Below are 14,530 nucleotides of genomic sequence, written 5' to 3'. Positions count from 1 at the left end.
TATAACATCTAGACACAGACTTAAGAGTTACCAGTGCTTTTAGGAGTTTATTTTTATTTAATTACGAAGAGCATAAAACTATGTTCTGAGTGTCGACGTCTATTTTGGTCAGGTCTGCTTGCTAATTTAAATTATACATTATATATTAGTCCATTAACAAATAGGTTATTTGAATATTCTAGAGTTCATATAACGGTGAGCCCAAAAACGTGCAAGTTATAAGATAAATACTAAATTCTGGTGTATATCTATACTAATATTATAAAGAGGAAAACTTTGTTTGTCTGTTTGTTTGGTTGTAATGAATAGGGTCAAAAACTACTGGTCAGTTTTTAAAAATTCTTTCACCATTCGAAAGCTACATTATCCACGAGTAACATAGGCTATATTTTATCCCGGTGCGGGCAGTAGTTACCACGGGACGCGGGTGAAACCGCGGGAAAACGGCTCGTTAGGTATATACGCATCTATTGTAGTTAAACTCATTATGTTAATAAACAATGATGGAGTAACAAAAGCACTTTACACAGCTGATCGTAGCTGCAGCAGAAATGATAAAAGAAATAACATTGTTAATTATAATAATTTAAAAACATATATTCATGATTGGAGATGAGTAAAGTTATACATATACTTATAAATAGGTATCTCTTTCAGATTTGGGTGATTATTTGTATCTGTAGCCACTCCTCAGAGAACGCTCATGCTATAAGAAATATAGCAGTGTAAGTATTTACTTATTACTTAATTTATTGAATGTTTTACCGACGGTTTCAAGCATCATTATAAATTTGTGATTTCCAATTGATATCCTGAATGAACTAAGGAATCCTCATCAGGATGTATATAACGTAGTACCTATGTAAACATTGCAGTGTGGATTGGATAAATATCCAAGCATAAAGCAAAAAGCATACCGAAGCATACTTCGTAAAAATGAACCCAACGGATAAGAATAAAATATTATATTTAATTGTAATTACACAAAATACAATAAGTTTTTATCGACGTATCAACTGCTTCTTCAAATCTGCGCTACTGAACCTATTCTTGTGAAAAAAATATTCTGTTAATAGATCACATAGACTGACCAAATATAAAAGCTAAATTCCGAAAAGACCGAGTAATCTTACTAAGGAATCGGGACTATCAACATCATCAGTATTGTCGATGGGGACGCCCAATTCGTTTAATACTTTTGCAGCCACTGCAGGCAGTGGCTCGTCATCGACTGCATCAGCTAATTGACTGGACAGCGAAGGTGAAGCCGTGCTCGAAGCTGGGGGTGATGAAGATGCGTCTTTCTTAGCTGCAGTCGGATCTGTCGTCGCTGAAGCTGGTTCGGCTGTTGTTGAAGTTGGTTCGGCCGTAGCTGAAGTCGGTCCTTCCGTCGATGATGTGGGGTTTTCCGTCGATGTGTTCGGATTGTCTGTTGATGTAGACTCTTGTCCCGCTGCCGAAGTTGGGCTTTCTGTCGATGAAGACTCTAGTCCCGCTGTTGAAGTCGGGCTTTCTGTTGATGAAGTCTGTTCTCCCGTTCCCGTTGTTGATGTTGGGTTTTCCGATGATGATGTCAGTGATCCCAATATTGAATTTGGGTTTTCTGTCAAAGACGCCAGGACTCCCGTCAATGAACTTGGTAATTCTGTCGATAATGTCAATTCTTCTGTTTCAGTGGTCGGCTCTTCCGTTATTGAATTTATTGCATTAATAAATTCATTTATAACTTGTACTACTTTGTTAAAGTTTGGGGCTGGCGATGCGTTGATTGACGTAATTCCTGGTAACAGAACAACCAGGGTTCCTAAGAATGCCTGCGAGTAGCCAACACTGGCTAGTACCTGTTGGTACAAAACAAAATTTAAAGTTCAAGTTAAAGGTTTAACAAATATGACTAGTGATATAAAACAGTTCTAACCAGGATAGTCGTGGACACGGTCTTCATAGCGGCTGCTTTCCAAGATTATTTAAATAATATAATACTTATGGAACAGCTGCCTTATTCCTTATATAGGTGCAAATGTTTGTGTTTACTAGCTGATTGCCTTACAAAATATATTTATATGAACAAATAAAGAGGTAAATAAATATGACAGAAGTGTATAAATACATGTATTCAGTGCTTACGTGGGTAGCTAATTATTTGATTAAAATGTATTATGTTTGAGTTATTCATCAGCAGGTTTCTGTGGAAACAGATGTTTGTTGTAATGCCTGAAGTGACAGATGTAGTCATCAGCCTGGAATGTGAGTCACTTGATGCACCGGTAACAACTGGCTTGAATCTGCTGACTTTCGTTACGGATATTTGCAAGGATACATTGTGGTGTGCGTAGAAGGTGGGCCTCCATTCTTTGCTAGTCAGTAGGTTGACGAGATGTCTCTCTCAAAACAAAAATAGCTGTAGATATTTAAAGAAAATTCAGCTTTATTATCGAATCTCTCTATGGCTTTAAGATTGGCTGTAAGAGAACCCAATTCTAGGTTTAGCTCGCCATTGTACATAAACTGTCTGTATTCTTTCTATATATTTATTGTTAAGTGTGCAATAAAGAATAATAAAAAAAAAACATCCACGCCACGGGCTTATCCATCATGTTGGCTTCATAACAGAAATAAGTCACGGTCAAAAAATTAACAGTTTAAAATTTTCTATAAACAATATTTTCCGAAACTTCCGCATTGGTCTCCTTTTTAGTAGAGTTAAAGGAAAACAAATCAAAAATCAAAATCGTTTATTTTGCAAAGAATATGGGTACAAAATAAGATGTTAGATTTATACATAGTTCCAACACATTCTACCTTACGGCATGCAAAAGAAAAAGAACAAGTTTTATTAGATACTATACAAACAAATAAAAATTTATTAAAAGGCAACAATTACTTAAATTATAATAGAAAACAATATATATAACATTATTATAGACTACCGTAATTCAGAAAATCTTGAATTGAGTAATAGCATTTATCTATAAGTAGTGACGATAGCCTCTTTTTGAATAGACCTAAAGTCAGTTCTTTGTAGGCTTGGGGTATTTTATTATAGACTAGCTGTTGCCCGCAACTTCGTCTGCGTGGGCAATATAGAATAGTCAAAATACTACTTATCCCGTAGGTGCATTCTTTCACGTGACAGTATAATTAGGATAAGCACTTAGCAGTCGCATAGATTCATTGATCAAGGTTGTGTTGTGGATGTGACCATTTATCTAAACAAAAGAAGTAAAGTTTGTGACGTTGTGAATATCTCTGGATCCAGTCAGCCAATTTGGAAAATTATAACGTATGGTGCGTAAGTAATTTTCACAGGAAACAGTTATAATCTATGTCTATATGCTTTGAGTGTGACAAAGCTGTCATTTGTACATTTTCTGCAGCTGCTGCGACTAATCAGAAGCCAGAAAGTTTGTCAGTCTTACCATGGATATCGTCTTGTGTAGTTGACTGGATTGAAGGTAGCTAGATAGGTAGTCGCTCCAAGCAAAATATTGGTACTCAAACAGATTCGGTGACTGGAAGCCCAACACCAACATAGTTGGGGAATAGCTGGATGGATGATAAAATGAGTCATCATCATCAGCAGGCGCATAGGGTAGGATAGTTTCACTACTGGGAAGAAACACTTGTATGACGGGGATTTTCTGTGCACTTACTCACTATGGTAAGGCTGACCCCACATTAGGCGTGCGCGATCCTCGGGCGTGTGAGTAGCGCGGGCGTCGCGAGCGCGCTGCGTGAACGTCGCGTTTTGCTGCCCTGCGGCATGTGCACGCGAGCACGCGGCGCTCGAGTTGCGTTCTTACCCCTTCGCCCGCTATCCCCGCCGCCCGCTAAACGCCTTAGCAGTTAAACGTCAAGGAGAGCGGCGCGTGCGCGACGCGAGCGCGCTGTAGGTAAATGCCGCAGGGCAGCAAAACGCGACGCACGCGCGGCGCCCGCGCTACTCACACGCCCGAGTTCGTACTTGAAACCTGCAGTTTTGCCAAGGTTTTCAAAATGTACACTTGCAATTTGTCATTTCTTGGTGGAGCCAGCAAATCGAAAGAAACATACGGCCTCTGCCTCGAATTTTGCGGGCAGCGGGGCGGCGGCGGCGGCGGCGCGGGAGCGGCAGGATCTTACGCGTATAATCAAATGGACCGGCCCTCGAATACAGCGGCGCGGGAGCGGCGCGGCGGCGGGCAATGAGCGGTGCGCTCCATTCAAGCGGCGACCGCCGCGTCGGGCGTCTGCATTGTAGGCATAGTGTTATACATTTTTTTTGTGACTTATCAAAATGTCTTAGGACGTGCAAGAGCTAATTATTTCGGCCATCTTTGATAGGACACCCATATGGAACAGCAAACACAATAGAACACAACACTACACTGCTATAGTGCCGCGCGATCTGCCCGCTAGTTTCGAGAACAGGTATGCGTTGCCCGCCCCGCTCCCGCGCCGCCGCCGCTGCCGCCCCGCTGCCCGCAAAATTCGAGGCAGAGGCCTAAGTGTTGTATACTGTGCGTCACTACCGCACACACCGGGAAAATTTCGCTCTTGCGGATGACGTTTATATACCATATTTTGTGTCACACAGGACGACAGTATCCACCGAAACACTTTCAAAGATCTGATGAACGAACAAATCAGACCTGACTTGGTCACCTGGGGCCAATCAGAGCTCTATGAAGCGCTCATATGCTTTGGCTCCTACTGTTATTGCGGTTTCTGAAAATTTATTCACCTCATTCAACGATGAATGTAATTCTGATGGTACTATTAAGAACACTTGCTTAGCGCAGAAGCTGACGTTGGCAGGTCGACTCTTTTGACTTCTCGAATAGGATACCATTAGTTTTTGTGCAATGCACACCTGTAATGCATGCTGGATTTGCAACAGAAAACAATTCTGTCTTTGTGATTGAATGACATCAAACGTAGTTTTATATAAAAGGTGTTTTTTTAGACTTGGCTCGGGTCCTACTGAGACTGTTCGTAATCGTGACCAGTGTATTTGCGATCAGAAGTTGAAAGTAAGCATGTCTCTGGTATGCGATGCGTAATTTGTACGTTTTCAGACGCATAAAGCATTTTACGTGAGTATGGTATTAAATCGAGAAAGCTCCCATTTCTTATCTGCACTTTGTATCTGGGCTTGTTCTTAAAGCTACAGAATCCTACATTACCTACCTACCTCACGCTTAGCAGGGCTTGCGAGAGACAGATCCTAATTTCTTCTAGGATTAAGTTTACATATTTTGCATCAGAAAAAATACTTAAGGTCTACTTAATACTACTCACTCAAAGTAATTTGTTTTAAGGCCACCACATTAGTGGAAGATAAGCTAAACTATGTTTATGAAAAAATCCTGATATGAACTCCATCTGTAACTTCAAATGATAATTAATTGTTATACTAAAGTCATCATTTTTGACATAATGTTCAAAAAATTATTTAGATGGCACCGTTTTAAATTTGGCTGAGAACTATTAATTTTCCTTTCATCAAGGTAATAATTGTAATTGGATTTTGATGTGGCACGGCAAACTGACAAACACTATTGAAATGTCTATCGAAAAATTACACTACGTGTTAAAATATGGTGAATTACGGAAAATAAACAACTCCATCTGTTGAAATAATAATCCTCTATAAAGAATGTATGGTAATTTATTGTCATTTACCACCTCGCTCCTTTGTCAAATTTTATGTATTTTATTTAACACAGATTACCACAGATGGAGCTACTTTAACCTTGGCTAAACAAAATTTTAATTTTTTTTTCTTCCAAAGTTACTTATGAAGGTGTGATTTTCTGTGTAAAGATTAATAGGCCGATCAACTAATATAAGTACAACATTCAAATGTACAGTTTTGACAAACAGATTGCGTGTCGTAATATTTTACATCTTGAATTCACAAAATTAATCATATCTTTTGATAGAGTGAATCGATTTCGATGAAACAAAAACTAAGTAATACCCCAAGTTACGTAGAATTTTTGTATATAAGCATTGTCTGCATTGAATTCGTAGATTTTACGTGAATCCCGAACGAACAAACAGATAAACAGATAAACAGACAAACAGACAAACAGACAAACAGACAAACAGACAAAAATGACAAAAATGATGGAAATGGGTTCTGTTAGTTATCCTTTAACATGCTGGCTATTTTTTTTGTCAATTTCTTCAATGTACAAAAATTACTTTTCTACAGATTTATTATATGTATAGATGACAGGGCCCATTGTCAGAAAGCTTTTCTTTAAGGGTATAATTTAGGCGATCACCAAAAATATTTTTAAGACTCTAAGCTGAGGCACCAAATAAAATAAACAACTCCAAAAAAAATAAATTGACTTTATTAAAAGGGCACTAAAGTATATAATATTATGATCCAAAAAAAATAAAATAACATCAGAAAAATCGCAAATCTCGCACAAATATTATTTTTGGTTCCCAAAATGGATTAATGGTCACCAAATTCTATCCAACTAAAAGATTAATATTACTACCAAAATCAAAGTTAGTGACGAAAACGAATCGCTGCAAAACCGACTCCACGTAGTCTTGTCTGCCCTACCCCTAGAGTGCAATTCAAATCCGAGTAGGCGCAGAGCGGTGGTGAGCGTGAAAACCATCTGCGACGATAAGCTCGCATGGGACCGCCGGAGCCCCGCAGTGCCGGAGCCGTGACAGAAGCCATGCTTGCTGCATGTTTCGTGCTTACATTTTACTACTGAGTTACACACAAATTCATATAACAATAAATAAGCGACGTACGTTTGGGAACCCCAGTATATTAATTGGTATTTGGGAAATATTCTAGCGATCGTTAGCTTTTTTAGTCTAACAAAAATGACCAAATTATGAGTCATGGTATTACATAATTGGTAACATCTATGTAGTGACAATATATAATATTTGGTCTAAAGTGTATTTTAAAGGCGTCCATATATTTTTTTAGTAGTCAATAATACGAAAAAATGGTTTTACCTAATAATATTTTTGGAAACGTTATTTGGTGACCATTTATCCATTTTGGTAACCGTTTAGAATTTTTTTGGTAGTAAAATAGGTACTTTTTTGGGTGGTGTTTAAACACAAGCCTTTCTTTAATAACGCTGGTTTGCATGTACCTGTAAACATTCGATTTTTATATTGTGATCTAACTAATCCCGGACGTGTTCTAATATCGTCCAAACCAGGTTTCTTTAAGAGAATAACAAGAAGTGTAGATTTTTACATATCAGATAATATGATGGTGCATTAATTGGGGTGCTTTATAAGGATCGATCTCAGTGGCGTGCACTCGGAGAGGCCTATGTCCAGCAGTGGACTGCGATAGGCTGATGATGATGATAAAGATTTTGGTTCATATCTAAGTTAGAAGATCTCTACAGCAAGGTTATATCTTGGCCAACATTTCAGGAACTTAGACAAGTTTAAAGGCCCTTAACCTTGCTTCTGGGAACTTCTACTAGTTCCTTCTAGATAAACAGTAGTAAATCACACACCCCTTGTGTTATTAGTTGGATTGCCATGTGAGATAGAGTCTGACTGTGACATCTAAGCTCATTAACGAATGAACCGATTTGGACGCAGTAGATGTTTTTTTTTTGTGTTCAGTTTCTATTGGTTTATATTGGTGTTTTTTTAGCGCGCCTGTTCAAATATTCATTTCAAACTTACTCGGCGACGCGTATTGAAGTAGGTGCACGCACAGTAGCATCGTCATGCGTTGCTTACCCATGTGGTTTGAGTTGTTCAAAGCTTATTGTTATTGGCTTTTCTTATGGAAATCAATAAAATAGAAGACCTGCGCTCACTTGTGACCTGATTCTGATATTTGTAAAGCATGTTATACGGGGCACTGACAGTGCCCTATGTATTGTAATGCAGATTTTCCTACTTAAACTAGTCTGATTGTGACGTATTTACCAATAGTAGCAAAATGAGTGGTATCGTGAGGTGTTATCTAGACACACAGCAGTGTGTCCGCCAAGTTCGAGCAAAAAAAGCGACACACCGGCCGTAGGTTATATTAAACGAACCATTTCAGGCCAAATTCGACCCCCCTATAACTCAAAATCTATTTTATTTACGCATATCCAATTTCTAGTATCTGTTGAGACTCCCTCACTTATCTAAAACACAAAATTTCATTAATATACCTATTGTAAGTCTTGAGATATTGACGTCAGAAAATCGCAATTTTTACTATACACTCACTGACTGACTCACTCACTTTATCATGTGTTGAACTGGAGCAGTTTGTTATAATTTGTGTATACAGGCCTCCTTCAGGTGATTTTAACACTTTTGAATCAGTAATGGAAAATTCTCTCTCTAAACTTAATTCCACTAGTAAATCACTTTTAGTTTGCGGTGACTTCAATGTTAATATTTTAGAATCATCTTCTTTAACTACAAGGTTGCTAAACTTATTTAAATCATTTAACTTAGTAAATTTATTTCTAGAACCAACTCGAATTACGGCAACCTCGTCAACCTGTTTAGATAATATATTTACTAATTGTAGCGCCACAGAGACTCTGATTACCAATGGCCTAACTTCCGATCATTGTGGTCAACTGGCGCGGTTTCCTGATAAAAAGAATAAAATCCAGCGGGAAATAACATGTCGGCCCTTAACAACCAGTCGTTTTAATAGTTTTAAAAATAATATTAACGCGAAACTAGACAATGAAAAACAATATACAATATATATAATATATTTGAAATATTAAATAAAAACAATCCCCATTTAATGTAGGGAGCACTATTTGATATAATAAAATACGAATTTAATTCTAGTTTTAAAACCAAAACGCTCGTACTAAAAGAAACGGCTAACTTCAATGAGTGGACTACCCCCGGCATTTACAAGAGTAGAGCTAAGCTGTATGAGTTGTATGAAATGAAAAATTATAATTTTGATGAAAATTTTATTAGATTTGTTAGGAATTATTCTACATTGTTTAAAAAAGTTTGTCATGCGGCAAAATCAATGTACCTATTTCAGTAATAAAATTAAGAATAGTAAGAGTATAATAAAAAAAATTTTAATAAAAAATTATATACTTGATTCATTGCGTTTAGTAGGTTTATAACAAGGTGTGTGAAAACTTGCCAAGTACCATCATTAAAAATTAACTATTTTTAACTGAGGCATGTGTATGGAACTTGGTACTTATTCAGATCTCACTTCTTTTATAGGCGAAGCATTCCCATATTATCGAACTTGGCAGCCTTTCACATTTTTGTTTTGGGTGGGATATCTTCTTTGTGTACCTATATAAACACAGAAAGGAGGACTATATCTAATTATAATATCTAGCTGTTGTGTTTCGACGAAGTCTTAGTATGGTTCCCCGTATTTCGATTTCATACCACGTTCACTCCCACTAGTCAGAGTTAGTTAGTAGGTATACAGGGGTTTCGTGCGCATCGAGCAAACGACGACATCGCATTCAAGGAAACATTATTAATTATCCACATTTATGATACTTCTTTAGAAGGTCTATCTGAGTCGAAGATATATCTACTGCAGTGCCATTTTATTATAGTGCCATAATACATTAACACCATGATAGTAGGACATCTTACTAAAATGTCAAAGTAGGTACTAAGTTTAGGTTCAGGTTGCGGAAAGTACAGACAACGAACATACAAACACGAATTATTTTTATTATTTTATTTCACTGAATAAAAATAAATGAATCCATTATCAGATCAAATGGAGCCTGACAGAAGTTTTTGTAGGAACTGAATGAAGTCGTCCTTATATTTTTGGTCTACTTTTTCCAGCACTGGTTGGAACAAAGAAAGCAGCAGGTTGACGGTGCAGGGCACAGGGTCCGCGGCTTCCGACATCATCACACATACCACCTGCAACAATATGGTGCACACGTCAAAAATACATCAATGTTTTAAAAATTACAACCAATTTTTTTGCAATCGGTGATGAATACATAGAAAGTCTTCAAAGCCATCTATATCGTAGCTAACAATACTATTTAAACACTGATACTGATTGTGAAGCCTTTTCACAAGTAATGATGGCAGCTTTCTGAGGAAATAATTGAATCACATGCAGCGACATCGCTACCTCATCACCCAGTTACCTGGTGACATTATGCCCCCTAGTTCAATATGTTCATTGGGCTCCTCGATTCTTTATCCAGCTTGTGACGAATAACAAAAACTTTGACAGTTTTTAGTGTAAAAAAAAACCCCGACCCAAAAAAAGCACGCAATTATTATGACAAAAGGTTAAAAACGCTAAACCCTATAAAAAACAAAAAATAACTTTTAACACTACGTAAGTACCAACTAAAGCATGTCAGACTAAACTAAATTTTGTCGTGTCGGGGGACCGCTCTAATTTATTAGCCTAACATTAGAAGTAATTATATACTACTACATTACATATACTTCTTATAACTTTTTATATAATTTTGTTTAGATACGTGTTTTTTTTTATACGAATGTTGTAATTAGGTAGGTATCATTTGATTTATGTAAGTATTTTTAAAGGTAAAAAGCGGTCCCCCGACACGTCAAAATTTAGTTTATTGCGTGCGTAATAATTGCGTGCTTTTTTTGGGTCGGGGTTTTTTTTTTAATTTATAATTTAATTTTATTTCATGCTTTTTGAAGGAGCTCCTTAATTTTTCCTTCTTTCATTTAATTTCTTTTATTTTAAGATGGGGTCGCTATATGCGATCTCGACCAAAAGATGCTGTTTAACAATCCTCATGACAAACTGGCTCTGGGAGAATTGCACAGATTGAGAAACAACGAAGATTAACCTTTGGTCATTCTAGATTTTAAGCAAAAATATAAATCGGTTTATCCGTTTCATTCCGGCATTCCAGGGTTTCATCCGCCACATCCCATTTCCAGCATCAGGTTCTCGTCAATCAAAAACATGAAGAGAACTCGTCAATACAAATTCAACGAGCCCAAACTCGATGGGTTTACTAAGAGGCAGTTCAGGGTTACGTCTCCTATCTTCGTGTCCTAACAGCAGACCAGCTCAGTGGTTCTAGAAGACATTAGTATTTCAAATTTTAGATCCCACATATGCTTGCAAGTAAACTGAGCGTGTAACATTCCTATCACACCTAACAAACGAGCTGATGACCTTGAAGACCTGAATCGATTTCCACCAAACATAGGTAGCTAAGAACACTCCCGAATGACATTCCTTTCAAACAAAAAAAACCGCATTACAATCGGATTATCCGTTTGGGAGCTACGATGCCACATACACACACACACACACACACACACAGACACGTCAAACTTATAACACCCCGTCGTTTTTACGTCGGGGGTTAAAAAGAAGAGGCAACAATACTTTTGGCATTGTCATGATAGCTCATACACTGAGCACTTTAGCATGGCTTTATAGTTTCACCAGTTTAGCTACCAGTAGGTGCTGTTACTCACCAGTAGTATGAGACACAGAGTCCTCATGCTGTGCTGCAAGCTACTGAACTGCTGAGCATGCAGTGATGCACCACACAAGTGCACCTTATATACTAGCACATACTTGTTTACTGCACTTTTTAATTGTTTAAATGAACAATATTGCCATACAATACTCCACGTGTTTTTCATTAGATACAAAGAAATGTAGATCAATACAAAAATACTTGTTATTGTAAAACAAAAGTTTTTATTTAATCCATATGGATGACATTGTCATATAATTAAATACACTATACGGACATATTTTCTATTGTGTACCTATTTATTTATTTGTACGGAGCCAATCTAAAACCGTAGCAAATTGTTCCCTCAAGAATTACAGCGCTCGTTCGGAAGTAAAGACGACGTGAATTACGCTTAGAATATTATAACAATTTTTCTACAAAGAATGTTCCTGAACTATTTAGAAACTTACATAGTTTTAATAATAGAATACCTACCTATAGAATTCTTCTGAAGGATCCAATCCCAGTGAGTAGAGTGGGTAATTGAATAGTTAGTTCTTCTATCTCGGATAGTTAGCAGACAAGTTTTCTTCGGCCTCTGATTCCAAACTTTAAGAGTACTCAGCTAATTTTATATCGGCTGATAGTTGGTTTGGGCTCAAATCAGTATGAAGATGAATGGTAGTACGCACTTAACAAAGACCAGGCATTTATCAGGAATTAAACCGACTGAAAACTTTGATTGAAATCAAGATTTCCTTTAAAGAATTGCCAACCCTCGACTCAACTGTTTAGCATGCAGTTTACGGGAGGGCTAAATTGAACATTATCGTGCATCGGAGAGCACGTGAATGTCGGTTCTCAGCCTGATCGTTCTCCGGTCGTGTTTGATTGCCGGCCTATCGCGCTATGAGAGTGATGGAATAGAGAGTGCACTTTTGCACTATGCCTAATATTATGTCCTGCGCAGCTGACTGATCTCCTTATATGAGAACAGCCGCCGTTGCTTTATAACTGAATTTTCAGAAAGGTAGAAGAAACCCAGAGAAATCGAAAACAACTTTTGAAAGTTTTTACTGTAGGCATGCATACAGTAAAAACTTTTCACTTAGGTGTTTATCTGAAGCAATTCCTTTTGGGTGCATCCGTTAAGAAGTAGGTGTCAAAGTCAAAGCTTTTTATTTTATGGTACAAAGCTGTTAGATTCCCAGCTCGTAAAGCGTACATAAATTACATTATGCAATAAGTAGGCGAAATCGATGTAGAAGCATCGATCATTAGCTATATGCAAAGTCACATTAATAACTCGAAGTAATAAGTCTGACTAAACCTGTAATAAATAATAATTACACAATAATTCTAACTAAAACTTTCGTGTAAATATTCTGGCATTGAATAACAAGCCTTAGCTATCTATCAAAAATTCTCGCACTTTTTTTCTGAAAATCGTTTTCATAATGTTTACAGGTGATTTTTGTATATTCCAGTGGACATGATAAAATGACAAAAATGGCTACCTCATAAATAAGGAAATGTCATCATTTTTTAATTCTTTAAATAATGCTTATATGAGTCTGGTATATTTGCTATATATAGCACGAACACATTTTTTTTTTGTGTTTTAAATATATAATTTGCATTTGTGGCATAAAATACGACACCATTTTTGTAAGAATAGATGCCCCAACGCACGGTATGCTGTTAGTACCACAGATGGATCCACTACTCTAGCTAATTTGAATAATTCATATATTGGTTCAACTTTTTACATATGGTGTCGATGAGAGTTTGCCATTTCATCTCTTCAATTTGTGACTCTTTATTAAACTTACTATATTTAGGGTGTCTAGTGGATGCAGCTTTGTTTATTTCGCTCCCGACTTTCTCTTGTACAAAGTTTCCTTAACCTTGCTTTTACTCTCATTAGTTAGGTGACCAGTCAAAAATATGGGATACATGTAGATTTATATTTATTTTCATTTTATGTACACACACATCATAAGAAGTAACATTTATGTAGTTAAGTAAAAAAAAACATTTTTGTCTCAAATGAATACTTTATTACAGTTCATACATTTATTACAGCACAGATAGGTAATTATTATGGAAATACATAGTGCGAACAAGATTGCATTCAACCTTTGATTTAAATAGCAAATATTTTATCCAATATGTCTGTAGCAATTAAAAGTGGAAAGTTCCTTAATACATAGCTCTTGAGATTCTTGTACATCTCCTGTGTGAGGCCGCACTTGTCTATGCTGCCCTGCGCGCGCGCACACTGCCATACACACGCCACTACCTGGAACAACATTAACATTAAAGTATCGTCAGCCCTTTTCACATATAGGTACCGTGTCTCTGCAAATAAAGGTTCTTATTCTTCTTATTCTCATAAGTACACTTGAGACATAAGCCTCTGTCAACGAGTGCCTTATTTCCACTGGGTACATGAAAGCCCACAAAGCCCGCATAAATTGACAACCTTAGTACGATCACCAAAAGTACCACCTAAAAAACCATCTCCAAGACCATCTTAATAGACGAGCGCTAGTTTATCTCATCACGAACATGGTTCAAATGTCGGACCGAATAGGCAACATTGACAAACAATAATGTCTACTGGTTTGTTTGTGAGAACTATCGTGATCATAATACGTTGTCACTTACAAGGATGATAAGGCAAAGAGTTCTCATGATGTCGCTGGTGTTACTGAGTTGCTGAGCAGTTACTGCAGTCTATACAAGGTGTTGATTTGCATTCGTGCCATAGTTCAGGAGGAGGACATACAATACGTAAATAATCGATTGGAATTACAGTAGATGGGAAATAACTAATATGCACTGCTTTTTTTGTCATTGTAATGTCATGGTATTTCCGAAGTAATCCAATTTTATGAATGAAATTTATGAGTGATCGTTGCGTATGCTTTGTGTTTGCGTTTGTGTGAGGGTGCAGCACGGTTTTAACGCCAGTAACATACGCGCCAAGTTTAAATAAGGCTAGATGACATTTACGGAATTCCGAAAAAAAATTAAAGAAAAAAAATTACGTACCAATTTTTTTATTGATTTGGGTCGAGAATCATTAGCATAATTACCTC

General features: G+C 37.0%; 1 protein-coding gene and 1 long non-coding RNA gene across 2 annotated transcripts; both read right to left on the bottom strand.

Annotated features, from left to right (window-relative positions):
* Nucleotides 1–1,103: 1,103 nt before the first annotated feature.
* On the bottom strand, nucleotides 1,104–1,945 carry LOC124639259 (cell wall protein IFF6-like). Its single transcript, XM_047176520.1, has 2 exons — nucleotides 1,919–1,945; nucleotides 1,104–1,841 (listed from the first exon to the last, which is right to left on the bottom strand). The coding sequence occupies exons 1-2, from the start codon at nucleotides 1,943–1,945 to the stop codon at nucleotides 1,104–1,106; spliced, it is 765 nt and encodes a 254-aa protein (XP_047032476.1).
* Nucleotides 1,946–13,463: 11,518 nt separating this feature from the next.
* LOC124639616 lies at nucleotides 13,464–14,170 on the bottom strand. The gene is made up of 2 exons (XR_006985473.1): nucleotides 14,097–14,170; nucleotides 13,464–13,728 (listed from the first exon to the last, which is right to left on the bottom strand). It is a non-coding gene; the product is annotated as an uncharacterized LOC124639616 (long non-coding RNA).
* Nucleotides 14,171–14,530: the final 360 nt, after the last annotated feature.

The sequence above is a fragment of the Helicoverpa zea genome, chromosome 19 (genome assembly GCF_022581195.2).
Source record: "Helicoverpa zea isolate HzStark_Cry1AcR chromosome 19, ilHelZeax1.1, whole genome shotgun sequence".
NCBI classification, from domain to species: domain Eukaryota; kingdom Metazoa; phylum Arthropoda; class Insecta; order Lepidoptera; family Noctuidae; genus Helicoverpa; species Helicoverpa zea.
Note: the sequence above shows the minus strand (reverse complement) of the source record. Positions and strands in the feature narration are given on the sequence as shown.

What these genes read in the sequence shown, in the direction of transcription:
- LOC124639259 (XM_047176520.1), bottom strand. Translation starts at nt 1,945, where the DNA reads ATGAAGACCGTGTCCACGACTATCCTG. An exon ending in CCGTGTCCACGACTATCCTG is followed by an intron (nt 1,842 to 1,918) that starts GTTAGAACTGTT and finishes TTGTACCAACAG; the next exon opens with GTACTAGCCAGTGTTGGCTA.